This window comes from Rhipicephalus sanguineus, chromosome 8, assembly GCF_013339695.2.
Source record: "Rhipicephalus sanguineus isolate Rsan-2018 chromosome 8, BIME_Rsan_1.4, whole genome shotgun sequence".
Taxonomy (NCBI): Eukaryota; Metazoa; Arthropoda; class Arachnida; order Ixodida; family Ixodidae; genus Rhipicephalus; species Rhipicephalus sanguineus.
In genome coordinates this window covers 157496186-157510621 of record NC_051183.1, presented here as the reverse complement: position 1 = coordinate 157510621, position 14436 = coordinate 157496186, and the positions used below count along the sequence as shown (strand labels likewise).

Genomic DNA, 14436 nt, shown 5'->3' with positions numbered 1-14436 from the left:
TTAAGCGCTCACGTCCCATGTCATTGGGGGGAGTGGAAAGGGGAGTTGCAAAAGAAGGAGGAAAGGAGATGCCACCTTCTCGAGAGATGAGTACCCAGCATCGTGCACCAGGTCGCCTTCTCTTCCAATGGAAAAACGATGGGTGCCCGGCGGGATTGGGAATCGAGTGTCCGCCTTGGAGGAGGACGCTCTAACCACTGTTACGACCGGCTCTTGAATTCTTCTTGGCAGGCGCCATTGTGCGTGATACAGGGAATCAGACCTGCCAGTCAGAGGGTTTCCCCATAAGTCGGTGCTTGGACGGAGGCATCACGGAGGCAACAAAAAAGGCCCACTCGGCAGCGCTGTGATGTGGCGAGTGTGCCTCTTCTGTTGTCCCTGTCATTTAGCTTGCGCTACTATAGAGATGAAGCGTGGGTGTGAAACACCATCCAACAGCGCGGTCGTTCAGAAAAGTTGCTGCGGTGCTACTTCGGTCCTTAGAAGGCTGTACAAAGACGTTACCTACGAGATTCTTCCTGAAGGTACGTCAAGAAATTCCTGTCTGCTTCTACGAACTGAAGTAATGCATACTTCCAGTCCGATACCATATTTTTTGCACCGTGATTCGGCCGTCGAGTTGATTTTACCACAGTCACAACATATTCTTCTGGTTTTTTTAAGCTGGTTCTGTTGTGTCCTGTATTTTGTTTTATGCTTCACTCATTCGTTCACAGCAGCATACTAGGTAGTATGACGTTACGACGCACCTATATCATTTCTATAGCACATTTTCTGAAGCTGGTTTGTGCAATTAAAGTCAGATGGCGCCAGAAGCACTGTAGCATTGGAGTTTCTGGAGTGTGGCCTTGGGCAGCGCTGCTCAATATGTCTTCATAAGAGCATCGTCGTCTGCTCGGCATCCCCAGAGCATCTCCGCGCACGCTTTGGGCGGGTGAAAGCGAGTAGACGGCAACGCCGCAAAAAAAATACATTATGACGCCACTCGCTGAAGCGGTTTCTTTTCGCCTCCCAGGTTAAAATGTGTAACTGGGAATCCAACTGGTTTCAACTGGTTCCAGTTCAACTGGTTTAAGGAACACATTTCCAGTTGGGAACTGGGACCAGTTGGGAATGTATCCCAGTTGGCAACTGGGACCAGTTGGGAATGCATTCCCAGTTGGGAACTGAGACCAGTTGGGAACGCACTCCCAGTTGGCAACTGGGACCAGTTGGGAACGCACTCCCAGTTGGGAACGGGTCCCAGTCCCCGTTGTCACTCAACTGTACATGTACTCCATCTAGCTCAAATAACCTTGAACTTGCAAATAATTATCATTCGAAGCACATTAAACACTCCAAGGATTTCATGTTAAATGTAGAATATGAGAAGCACATTAAACACTCCAAGGATTTCATGTTAAATGTAGAATATGATACACAATTTATTATTTTACACACAAAAAAGATATTACACAGCCCTATAGGCCTTTGCTGCTTCAGCTGGCTTGAATAAGCACTGGTTGTACTTTTACTGCAAAGCTTTTCTACGCTCCGCTTTAATACAATCCTGAATTTTTTCGGTCAAAATGCCGGTCAAGTTCCGGGCTGCAATGGATGGATCTGCGCCGGTCACCTGTGACCAATGGTACAGTGTTGCTGTAAAATAAAAGGTAACATGTTACATTGCATGTCTCGGAACAGTCATATCAATTTAAGATATACACAGCAGACCAACCTTCAAGAACGGCGACCTTTTCAGGCGTCAGAGCAGGTTTTGGAGGCTCTCCAAGGCTCTTCCTTCCTCGAGCTACGCCGCCTTTCACACTGCGTGATGCCAGCCCTTTCTGAGACCATATGGCTTGAGTGTTTCTTTCAGAACCAATGTTGCCTTCTTGTGGCACAGAATTCTCTTTGCCTGAATAGGTGTGAGGCAGATGCCTTTTTGAAGATGAAACTGTAAAAATCAAGGAAGAGAGTGAAGCACATCTTGATCCTATGATACTCTTATCGGCTGACACTGCTTAAGAAGTGCAAGTTAGCACTTGGAATCAGGAGTGTGCAGATATCGAATAGCAAAAACTTTATTTTTAGAAGTTTTCCTGCAATATAATTTTTTTTGTGTGGAATGTGGTGGTGAGCATGGTTATTTTTTGTTTGCTTGAGTTGCGCAATGTGGTTGGGGGGGGGGGGCAGCCTAATGTATTTGCTGAAAGCTTAAATCGTTGCAGCTTGTTGTATGCCTACCGGCTAGTGAGCAGTTGTAGATGCCGGACCCTGAAATAGTTTTTGAAATGTTCCTTGGTAGCGCCACCGCGCGCTATCGGATGTTCGTGCAAGAAAGCAGCCATTTTTCCAGCGCTTTGGGAAAAAAAAGGACAGACCTTGCGACAGGTACTTTAGGCAAAAATTTCGGTAGTACTGCACTTATTTTTGGGTAGCAGAGGCACATCTCAGTTGCAAATTTATACTTAATGGTTAATGCGTACTACAATTTAGCACGTAGTTATGAGACATTCCAATCAGGTAGGTATCACCAAGTTTCAGTACTTGAGAACTTGAATAGTAAATATTCAATTCATCAACTGAACTATTTGCGGGGCTACTATTTGATTCGTATTTGAATATTCACACACCCGTACTAGTAATATAGAATTTACGTATCTGTAAACTTGTTGCAGGTGCAGTTTCACGAATTGCAAGATATCTAGCTACTGAAAATGATAGATGCAAGTATACAATACAAGCCGTCTGTACTCTCTAAACGACAGCATGTTAGATGTACTACATAGAAGTGTATTTATTGTACAGCACATTTCACAAACTTACTAACATGTTAGCTTTGCTTAGCTTAATTGCTGGTGTTTTGCACCACTGTCATTGGCAATGTGCCAAGATGCTGCACACCGACAACTGATGGGAGCATCTCTGAGCTGTTCTGCGGGCATTTACTTTGACAAGGTTATTAATATCTTCCAAGACCACAATATGGTGAGGGATGTATGAGGGATGTCATAGTGGAGCAGGCACGTAGGCAGGGGGGGTGCCCCCCCCCCCCGAAATTCGTCCGGCCTTCTATATTCCCGGGCAACTTTTGTTTTATTTTTGCCATAGAAAGACTTTCTTTCAAACAATTAGGAATTAGGCCTTGGGCCCCCCCCGAAAAAAAATCCTGGCTATGTGCCTGTAGTGGAGGGCTTTGGAAATTTTGACCATCTGGAGTTCTTTCGTCTACAAGTGTAGTACATTAGAAAACAGGCAGTATGCACAAAAATAATAGTAGCTCTTTGTCACTGAGATTATAAATGAGTACTGTAACTAAATTTGTGCTGTTAAGCTGGATGTAAGGATGGTATAGTGAAGTGACAAGTGGGCCACAACTACTCAATCTACCGAACGTAAGCACATTTCTTCTCAACTGAACACGTCTGTTAAATATTCTGTGCTTTCACTGCACAGCATATGCTTAAACAGACACATTAAATACCAGTAATCTTTTTACAAACATTTTTTAACTATACGGGCTTCCATAATTGCTGGTGTGAACACATAACATGCTACTAATTCTGTCGGCATCTACAGAATGGATATTATAACTTTTACTGTTTCACAATCTGCATTTATTATGGTCAAGGAACATAACATTGTGCTCGTTTCGTAGGGTGCTTGAACTTCCCAGGTTAAGTGACTAGTATATACTTACAGAGTCATCTTGTAAATATGAAAAATCTTTCCCTGAATAAAGGTGGAGAAAACTTGTGACGCATTCAGTGTCAGAATTTTCTTATGATAGAAACATGCAAGTCTAAGCCTACCTGTAGTAGACAGGTCATCAGGTCCACTTGCTGCACACAGAAAGAGCAAAACTGCATGTTTTACAACAAATACTACACATAAGCAAGCCAGCAACTCACCAGTCATCAACGTAGCAGGTTCTTCTGAGAGGTCTGCAACTAAATCATTCATATTGTAATTATTACACGTAAGAAAGGCAATACAAATAAAGCCTTACCATCAATGGGACTTCTTGAGCGCAGACTGCCAGCAGCTGTAAGTATGAAAATGCCAGAATTTAGATCTCACGAGCATAGCAACACACATCTCCTAACTTACTTGGTGCCATGGGTGTTGTGTCTCGCATGGCCATTTCTTCGTCTTTTTCAATTGGCAAACCAGTTCCAAGGGCTGTATTGAAAAAATGATGTAGCCTCTTTCAATTTTTTACATGCAACATTTTACTTCATCTATGCATGCAAAATAAATAAGATCTGTTTGCAAGACAGACAGCTTTCATACAAATTTGCAACTGTAAGATGAGGAATAGAGTTCAGTCATTGAGCTGACTTCGTAAAAAAAAAGTGGACATATTTTTGCATAAGAATTCAAATACACAAAAGACCAATCTACAAAAAGTTGCCAATTCTCTAATTACTAGTATTGCGTGCAATTAATGAAGTGTGGGACACAATACATAGACATTCCAGTTACTTTTGTGCTTCATTGTGTAAAATGCCATTTGCTGAGGAAGTAAGTGGAACAACAGTGCATTTCACAGCAAGGCTCATGGCTCAGGTCATGAAATATGCACGATCCTTTGAATTTCTTCCACACAGAAATGCTTTGTTGACTCACTGGGCTGCAATTAGTATATTGCAAAGTGTTTTAAACTAAACTTGAAAAAATAATTAGTGATTATTAACTAACCGATTATACATCTTTATTCCTCATGCGAGAAATCAATGCCACTTAAGTACTCTAGCTCAAGGAGTACTGTTACGCTATATATACCTCAGGTGATTGTTGATAATTCTGTATAGTATGAAACAAATAACACTAAATATATTTAAAAGCAAAAATCGATATGCACCTAGGTTGCTTGTGGCCTTTGCCGTCTCTTTTGTAGCTTGTACAGGTGAGCTTTCAACGCCAAGGCTCTCTGCGGTGCTGCAGGTCTTCAACTGTCAAAACGTTTAACAAATGTTCACTAGCTATGGAATGAAGAGATTGTTATAAACATATAATGAACTATCCGAGTTTATGAACTATAAAGGAAAAACATATATAAGTATTGTACTTACACCTCAGGAATTTTGAATTTAATAGCACCTGCTGTGATCTAACTTGTTCTTGCAGGAACATATTGTCCTGTCGCAGCTCCTTGCATCTCTCTTTCCAAAGTTTGGTTTTTTTCTTTTCTTCTTTCACTTCTGAGCTGGATACGAGGGAGTCATCTGAGCTTGATGATGAACTTTGTCGCCTTTTTTGCTGCGTAAATAATATTTTTGATGCCACAGTGAAAAAAAGAAAAGTTTGAGAAAACAACACGTATTTCCTAGTATATGCTCACAGTTTGTTCCGAGTTTTTTCCGAGAGCGTGGCTCATCTGTTTTTTCAGAATCTGCTCGTACCGGTCTTTCTTTGCTGCAGCCCGGTTGAAAGCTGTTCTTTTGTTTCTTGCTGCCTGCAAATTTTGGAACAATACACATGCTCCAAATATTTTTAAATAATGCCTAGCTTATAAATCAGCCCTAATAAAAAAAAAGAGAGAGAAAAGACTGAAAAAAAGGTTTGCGAATGGACAAGTGCACGTACAGTGGCCTTCTTGGCCACAGCTTCGTCATCGTCCAAGTTTTGATGAACCATCATTTTAGGGATCGGGATTCTTTTCGGCGATTCGCGAGCTTCTTTCTCTGTGGCTGAAAGTGCAGGTGCGGATATTAGATTAACTCATCGATCAGGGTAGATGAATGCACTTACCACCAAGTCGAAGTATTTGCGCTGTATAATCACCCGTGTTGTCGCTGTCTACATTGTCCACCAAGTGCACAACATACACTGCCTTGCCGTCAAAGTCTGTCTCGTGCTTCGGATGAAAATCGCGGATATCGTCCACTGGCACAACGTACCGGCGAGTGTCATGTGCGTGGTCGTTATCTAGAAAGCGAACTAGTGCGTACATAGCGAACCAAATCGGATATACAACGTGCTATATACGTGCTGCACGCGGGCCACTTACATAAAGCACGGTGTGGATTGTGCTCAGCTTGGCTAAGCTCAGCCATGCATAGCCAGCCGACCGAGCCACTTACCAGTCAAGTCAAGGCTGCCTCCCTGGCCTAAATTTATACGCGCACAACCTGATTATGCATGAAGAGCATTATGTTCAAAAAAGTGACCTATATGAATGAAAACCTTTAACACAAAATTTGGTGCTGGGTAAGCAAATAAAAAATACATGATCATGTATTCGCTTTTATCATTTAGCCGCTGTATAGCCGATCGAATCCAGATCTCAAGTAGTTTCTTGTTTGGTTTTTGTGGACCGAGATTTTCACACGATCAAGCGCTCGCTTTGTATTTTCTTTAAATTAGATAGCGGTGTTAATCGCGCAGTGCGAAGTGTATATCCTGTACCTCTGACATGTCCAGGACGCCTAAACGGCGCAAGCTCTATTTAGAGCCATCATTTGATGGGAATGAGCTGCCGAGATCAACGCGGTACAGGGCATCTCACCTCGCGGCTAACACTAGCCAAGTGGAAAGCGTGATGTCAGATGGCGGTCCTGCTGCAGACGAACCAGCTGGTAATTCGCCAGTTCACGTCTGGTCAAGCGGGGAAGTCGACGAGTGCGAGGAGTTAGGACCGAGCGTCGATGAGGAAGGATCACAGAACGCAAATGAAGATGATGGTGAAGCTGAAGGCTGCTTCTGCTCTAATTTCTCTGCTGAAGACGTCGTGACCCTAGTCATGGACTTTGCTGTAAACTTTGGTCTTGCGTGGACACAAGTGGAACACCTCATGAAGCTAGTCAGTTTTTTAATGAAAAGAAACGATCTCCCTGACACAAAGTTTCTTTTCAAGAAATTCGCCGGAGTCTCCACTGAAAGCATGGGCTTTCATTTCTATTGCCCCGATTGCCTGTGCCTTCTTGGCGAATGTGACGGGGACCCCAAGAAAAGAAAAGATGTGAAGCCAACATGTACACAATGCGAAAAACTGTACACTGGAGACATCCTTACGGCGCAAGGAAGTTTTTTTGTGACTCTTCCCATGGGGCAGCAGCTTTCTTCGATTCTATCATCTAAAGAGATTTCCAGGTCATTGAAGAACTCCTTAGATGCACTTTCGGATCGTTCAGAGGCCGCCTCTATGACAGACGTTACCGACGGAAGTTTGTATCGGCACCAACGCAAGGATGCCTGTCTTGGGCAATGGACATAACCTTGACGATAAACTCGGATGGGAGTCCTGTGTTCAACTCTTCTAAGTTCTCGATATGGCCCGTCCAGACTATAATTAATGAGTTGCCGCCAGGATTGCGATCGAAAAATGTCACGGTTGCAACGCTGTGGTACGGACAGAGTCATCCTGATATGACATTGGTGTTAGAGGCATTTGCCAAGCAAATGGACTCGCTCGCCGATAGTGGGATTGAGTGGACATGTGATGGAGAGACCTTTCACTCAAAAGTGAGTCACTCTTCTTTTTGTAATCTCCTTCTAGAAAACGTAAAAGCACGTTATCACCCTTCACAATATTCCATAACCAAAAACTGAAAAAAAAAATATTTTTAACAGTTAAAAAAAGTCAAAATAGAAACTTGTTGCGACAGTTGCTTTTTTTCTTCTTGAAAATGCCATTCTTATAATCTAATTTGACTGCTATATAACACGTCGAAAACTCACCAACATGCAAAATATTTTTAACTTTTAAGGAGAGTTGCCTAATTTAACCGTATTTCCGTTCTTAAATTACATTATAACAAATAATGGTACTGCTTTTAAAGGATCAATTGTCAACACATAGGCGTTTTGAGTCGAGTGTAATACCACTGTCACACAGCCACCTGAATTCGCAATTGCGCCCGGTTCAGACTGACATTCTGGAGCACCATTGGCCCCATTCCACAACTTGCACAAAGCAGGCAATCTGGACCGAGAAATTTTATCCCATCCAGGCTCAATTGTGATCGAAGGTGCACCGTTTAACAACCAATGTAACACTGTCCCATTTTTACATAAAGACTATTTTCTTTTGTTTACTCTACAGGTCTATTGTTTCACTGCTGTGGCTGACGCTCCAGCCAGGGCTCTGATGCAGAACACAGTCCAGTATAATGGATACTTTGGGTGTGGCTGGTGTTTGCACCCTGGCAAGTGCATCGAAGGTAAGAAAACTCACTTGTATAAAAAAAAAATATCTGGCTGACTACATTTTAATCTGTGCACATATGAGCTTCACCATCACACTTTTGCCACTGCAATTTGGATACTGCATTCTTTTTGCAAAGTAATTGTTCCACAGTAACGGCCAATGTGCATTCATGACATGCCAGCCTTCTTGTTTTACTTGTACGAACTTTTTGAAAACTTACTTCACATCTGCATGCATTATTGCAGCTGTCGGGAGTTCCTCACATTTGCAGGAATACTAATACCAGTTAAAATATCTACTATTCATTGCAGCAAAAGTTTTTTTACTAACCCTCTTCAGTTTCGTGCTTAATTTGTTTCTGTCATATTTATTTGGCAGGAACAGTGAAGTACCCCGTAAGCGCTGAAGCTCCACCCGACAGGACTAAAGAAGGGATGACTGAAGACATGGATGAAGCGAACAGAACTGGAGTGAATGTTCGGGGAGTGAAGAGGCCGTCCCCATTAATTAATTTGGTCGGGTTTGACATTGTGTGGGGCTTCACACCCAATTACATGCATGGTGTTTTGCTCGGCGTGACACGCCAGTTCATGGAGTTGTGGTTGTGTGGTGTTGGTACTCCATATTACATAGGATCACCAAATTTCATTAGGAGAATTGATGAAAGGCTATGTGCCATAAACCCACCTCAATGCATCACACGCCTGCCGAGATCTGTCCAATTGAGGAAGTTTTGGAAGGCAAGCGAGTGGCAGCAGTGGCTGTTATATTTCAGCCTCGTTTGTGTTGATGGAATTTTGCCTGACAAGTACCAGAAACACTTCAGCTTGCTGGTAAAAGCAGTGTATCTCCTACTTGGAGATACTGTCTCTACCAAAGACATAAGTGATAGCACAGAGTGTCTTGTGCAATTTGTCGTTCAAGTTCAGTTCCTTTATTCCAAAAAGGAAATGACTTCGAATGTGCATTTATTGCTGCACCTTGCAAAAAGTGCTACAAAGCAAGGGCCACTTTGGGCACATTCTTGCTTTGTGTTTGAAGCAGGATTAGGCAAAATTAAGAAGCTCATTACTTCCGCAAAGGGAGTGCCTCATCAGGTAATGAGTAGAGTGCTTATGGCCAGCAAAGTCTGTGCACTCAAGGCAGCTGCAAGTCAGCAAGTTAAGCATTTTTTGAGTTGTGATTTGCGCACCGAAGAAGAGTCGCTGGCCCTTTTGGGAAAACCAAGGGCTGTCAGTGTGTCTCTCTGTAGAATAATTGAGGCACAAGTCCCCCAGCAAATCATAGGCCCTGTTGAAGAATATGACAGGGTTCGCATCTCTGGGCGCGTGTTCCACAGTGAACAATATCAAAGGCCTCAGAAATACTAACTGCACAGCTGTACGACTGGCAGATAATACACATGCTAAGATAGAGCATATCGTGTCAGTGAGCTGCCATGACAGAAAGAGAACTTACTTTGTATCTAAGCGCTATGTAAGTTCTCTCTGTTTTGGCACAACACACATTTCATGTGTTCAGAAGTGGGCAGCTGAGAAGGTCATAGAGATTGACTGTAAGGCAACTCCATGCCTTTGGATTGAATGTGATGGTAGGCAGTTTTTTTGCAATCTTGCTAATCGTTTTCCATGAAAAATATTAACTGAATTTTTCTTTAGTTTGCTTTTTATAAAATTATTCTAAAGGTGCCTTGCTACACTTTTTCTCCACAAGTGTGAATGCACTAGAGTGCGAGTTTCATGTAAATGACCCGTTACACATTTAACTACTGCCTTGTGCATGCCATGCCGGCATGTCGAACATTGCCGATTATTTTAGATTGTTCTGATAAAACTGTGCAGCCAACTCAAACAGTAGAGTTTATTCTGGAACTAACGTGGCGACCAACGATAACGCTGGATTGTTCGATGCCACATGTATAAATGCCGGCGTGCTTTACGGTTGATCAGATTATCGACGGCCGACGACTGATCGCCGCTGTCAGTGTAAAGGGCGTATTGCTTGTACTTTGACTTTTGATTTCCTGGGCCCAAGCTCGCCCATTAAAGAGTTTTCATTTGTATGAGCTTGTGTTCTGCAAACTTCACCATCGCAACCATGTCAAAATATTTGCCTCATTTGTGGCCATGCCATGCCCTTTCACCCACGAAAGAAGTGCACTTCACTTCTTTCTTGGGTGACTTACTGCAATGCTTCAAAGTTTAACCTTGACAAATGTGACAAAGGAACAGGGTCAGGGTGGATTCGGCACACTAACAACCACCACTCACGTTAGCTATAGAAAATTTAAGGGTTGTGCACCAAGTAGATTTTGTCGCACTTAGTATTCAACAGGGTTTCAACTAGCTACAAGTCCACATTTACAACTTAAGATGATCGTGTTCTTCACTTCCTGTGAATAAATTGAACATTAACAAGAAGTGATTGTTACTTCCTCTGGTATCTTTCAATGTTACTAATGAAAGTTTCTGAAAACATCCCTTAGTACAACGTTAAATACCATATACAGGTCAGCAACATCACAATGCAGTACTTTTTGACATTGATGTGATCAACTTGATGTATTCTCTGGCTCTGAAATTTCCTGTGATCTTCCCTGAACACTGTTTACATTAGTGATCTGGATGTTTGTGATAGAGCGTGATATGAGAGAGTCTACTTTGTTGCCAGGCTGTTTGCGAGATGCTATTACCTCTTGTATATGCTGAGTATCTGTCATGGATCTATTTTTCTTTTTATGTTCATGGCAGTTAAGAACATTACTTCAAAAACATGAAGTGATTTTGCTTTGCAAGTTTATTTCAGCCCTATATTATTGTGGCTTTTACGAGGTCAACATAGAAAACTGAGTGATTGTTGATACAGTTGCTGCCTGCAAAATGAATATGTCACTGACCATAAATGTTAAATATTATTCTCCTTAGAATTAACACAGAATAAGTTTGCAAAAGCGGTAACATTAAAACCAAGCTACATGCTTAGAAAATGCATTGCAATTTTTGCACCTTCACTGTTTCCCCTCAAGTATGCCACTGCAGCATGGAACTTGAACAATAATAAACTTCTTAGGTGTAAGTTATTCAGAACCAGTGAGCCTGCTTTGTTAATAGCTTGTGCCACTCTCACATCAGTAAAAAAATGTTCTCACATCAGTATCATAGCAGTAAAAAAATACCATAGTTTGGGGACCTTTTCAAAGGGATTTGCACATTTTACAGGTCAACCCAGTGACCAACTCTTGCACTGCTGTTCTCAATATTGTACTTAAGCCCTGTCTCTTTTGCCTTGTATATTTTTATATGGGAAATTTAATCATATAACCCCTGTTCATGTTCTTTCGTATAAATGTACTTAGATGAATAAACCTTTTGTGCTGTTCATCTAATTAGTCATATGCTTTTTTTCTTTCAAACATGAAATAGAACCTGAAGAATCAGATCTCAATGTGCACCTACTTTCACATAATTGTCACAAAATTATGAAAGTTTCTCCCAATTAGTAAACGAATTGCTATTTATGAATTGTACATATAAATTTTACACACTGTATAAGTCAAAGATGTATTGGCACATGTATAAGAACAGACATAAATTTGTGTCTTGACAGAGGCACAACTGGGACCATTTGCTTCCAGTTCAACTGGTCATGGTTCCCGTTGGTGGCCAGTTGAGTTGTAACTGGGACTAGCTCTAACTGGAACCAGTTGCAACTGGAATCAACTGGGACCAGCTGTTGTAAATGGGACCAGTTGCTAACTGGAACCAGTTGCAACTGGAATCAACTAGGACCAGTTGAGTTGTAACTGGGACCAGCTGCTAACTGGAACCAGTTGCAACTGGGATCAACTGGGACCAGTTGAGTTTTTGTAACTGGGACCAGCTGCTAACTGGAACCAGTTGCAACTGGAATCAACAGGGACCAGTTGTTTCCCAACTGGAACCAGTTGATCCCAGTTGATACCAGTTGAAACCAGTTGGATTCCCAGTTACACATTTTCACCTGGGCTAGCAATTATCACATCTTCGTTGCGCACTTTGTGGCGCGTAAGTTCGAGAGCAATGTGTTCGTCGCTGTTTTATGCTGTTTCCAAGAGCTACTCTCAAATCCTCGTAGACAAGTCTTCGCAAGCGTTGCTGATCGACCAACTGATCTCAATAAAAGAATTTAAGGCGCCCTTAAGGGTTCATTTAACAAAAAAAATATGTTCCAAAATTGCCAAATGTGTTCAAAACAAAAAAAATATTTGCGAAAACGTTTTTCGGCAGATAATAATGTTTTATTGACCATTCTTCGCTCCATCATGTACTACTTTATAATACATGGGGCTTTGAGGTGTATTCTGCAAAAAATTTCTGCAACTCTAGAAAGTAAAGGTTCGAATTGAATTGCCGCGCACAAAATGCCCTATTCCTTGACAGTTCACTTAGTGTGATAGTGTTCGAAGCACGTCACTGCGCAGAGAGCCTTCTCGCACCACCTGCACCAGATCCTGGTTTCCTTGCGGATGTTTTTGACATTTCTGTCAACATGTGGCCATGTTTGTTTATAAAACGCGCGAGAAACACAACGCGCGCATTCCGCCAACTGTTGCGCAAACGCTCATTCAACAAAAGCGCCAATGACGAAACCCATGCTGCCATCTATGGTGTAAATAGAAAAGCACCATTTCTCGAGCTGGGCTCGTCAAAAACCCATATGACGCAAGGGAAACACAAGGCGCGCGTCCCGCCAACAAGTGCGCAAACGCTCATTCAACAAAAGCACCACTGAGGGAACCCGTGCTGCCATCTGTGTTGTAAATAGAAACGCACCATTTGCCGAGCTGGGCTCGTCAAAAGCCTCTTGGAACATTGCGGAAAACCCATGACGACCACAGGTCGTCATAAGCAACAAAATGCCCCCACCTCCCAGAAGGGAATCGTGAGGAAATGCGAATGCATTTCTTGCGCCGAGAGTACACGGCGTAGTAATTTTAATGGCGTAAAGTAATGACGAGACGAGGATTTGTACCGTAACCATTTATTTACACATTCATCAGCACGTGTTTGTGTTGTCATTGTACCTGACGGCCATAATCTCAGCCTTGTGGTCGCTAAAGTGTACTGTCAAAGGGTATTTGAGAAGCATGCGCACGTCACAGTTTCGGGTAAAGGCGAGATCAATGCAAGTTCCGTGAATGGTAGTCGGACACTTGTCGGACTCGGCGGAGGCACACTGCATAGAGTACTTTGTCCGCATGTACTCCACCAACCACTCGCCGCTCTTCTTTGTCACGTCCACGTTAGAGTCACCAACCAAGACGACGGGTTCAGATACTTTGGAGCGCACACACACACACTTTCCATAGCCGCGTCCAGTTGCACGGCAACGGCGTCACGAGCGAGGTTGGGCGCGAGGTACACGGTCACCACAAAGACTCCGTACCGTTGCCGTCAGACATTCGCCTTCACCGACTTCTGCATCGCCTTGAGAGGCCCCCAGCCAGCGAACGGTCGAGAGTGAGGCGCGAGCGGACGGGAGAGTAAGGCGCAGGGAGTAGAGAGAGCGAATGGCGAGAGAAGGAGCGGCGAAGCACTGCACCTACCCTCTCCTACACTCTCTCGCACCACATGCTCCGGTTGCTAGGGGCGAGGATAAGCGCGCGCGCCCGCAGCTTTTGCTATGGGAGAGGGAGTGAGAGCGGAGAGATAACACCTGCCGGCGGGCGGACAACGCCGGATGCCTTATATAGCCCGACTAAGAAATGCATTCGCATTTAAAAAGTGGCGACTGCTCATGACGAGCTTAGGTCGTCATAAGCCCTTAAGGGGTTAAGGTGTCTTCGCACTAGTGGTGCCAAGCTTAAAGGAAGTGTTTGTTTCTGTTTATTTTTTGTTTATTTCTTCTTCCCTTTCTTTTTTCTACATCTCTTTGTGTGCGTTACTATCTCTTTCCCTCCCTGTCTATTGATTTCGCTGTCTTTCTCACCTTTTCTGTCTTTCTTCCCTTTCTTTCTCTCTTTCTATATGTTGATAGGTCATTGTCTCTCAACTCCCTTTCTTTATCTCTCTCTCTCTCTGTGTACTCGTTCTCTCGCCCATCGGAGTTATTGCATCGCACGCCGGACAAATCAATTCTGGGAGCGAAGCAGAAGATGAAGAGGACGAAGACAGCACGTCCCGGTTCATAGGTTCCGGTTCCCGGTTCCCAGCGTTGTGATAACTAAAAGCGACAGTCGATTTCGCCAGTTATTTTTTGCTGTCAGAACAGTGACCAGTTAGCAAGCGCATGTTCGGTTCGAAACAGGCGGTCGCGTATGAATG

General features: G+C 43.1%; 2 protein-coding genes across 2 annotated transcripts; one reads left to right on the top strand and one right to left on the bottom strand.

The window, feature by feature from the left end:
• Window positions 1-4826: 4826 nt before the first annotated feature.
• On the bottom strand, window positions 4827-5994 carry LOC119403633 (uncharacterized). Its single transcript, XM_037670554.2, has 5 exons — window positions 5737-5994; window positions 5572-5675; window positions 5327-5440; window positions 5058-5244; window positions 4827-4937 (listed from the first exon to the last, which is right to left on the bottom strand). Exons 1-5 carry the CDS (start codon window positions 5936-5938, stop codon window positions 4900-4902), a joined length of 645 nt encoding a protein of 214 aa, XP_037526482.2. The 5' UTR covers window positions 5939-5994; the 3' UTR covers window positions 4827-4899.
• A 1200-nt stretch (window positions 5995-7194) lies between these two features.
• Window positions 7195-9709, top strand: LOC119402423 (uncharacterized). The gene is made up of 3 exons (XM_037669568.2): window positions 7195-7449; window positions 8030-8147; window positions 8513-9709. The coding sequence occupies exons 1-3, from the start codon at window positions 7354-7356 to the stop codon at window positions 9502-9504; spliced, it is 1206 nt and encodes a 401-aa protein (XP_037525496.1). The 5' UTR covers window positions 7195-7353; the 3' UTR covers window positions 9505-9709.
• Window positions 9710-14436: the final 4727 nt, after the last annotated feature.

Excerpts from the sequence above, each read along its gene's own strand:
- LOC119402423 (XM_037669568.2), top strand. The coding sequence starts at position 7,354 with ATGACATTGGTGTTAGAGGCATTTGCCAAGCAAATGGACTCGCTCGCC. Across the intron at positions 7,450-8,029 it reads GAGAGACCTTTCACTCAAAA|GTCTATTGTTTCACTGCTGT; the intron begins GTGAGTCACTCT and ends TTTACTCTACAG. Across the intron at positions 8,148-8,512 it reads CCCTGGCAAGTGCATCGAAG|GAACAGTGAAGTACCCCGTA; the intron begins GTAAGAAAACTC and ends TTTATTTGGCAG.
- LOC119403633 (XM_037670554.2), bottom strand. The coding sequence starts at position 5,938 with ATGTACGCACTAGTTCGCTTTCTAGATAACGACCACGCACATGACACT. Across the intron at positions 5,245-5,326 it reads GAAAAAACTCGGAACAAACT|CAAAAAAGGCGACAAAGTTC; the intron begins GTGAGCATATAC and ends TTATTTACGCAG. Across the intron at positions 4,938-5,057 it reads AAATTCAAAATTCCTGAGGT|TTGAAGACCTGCAGCACCGC; the intron begins GTAAGTACAATA and ends ACGTTTTGACAG.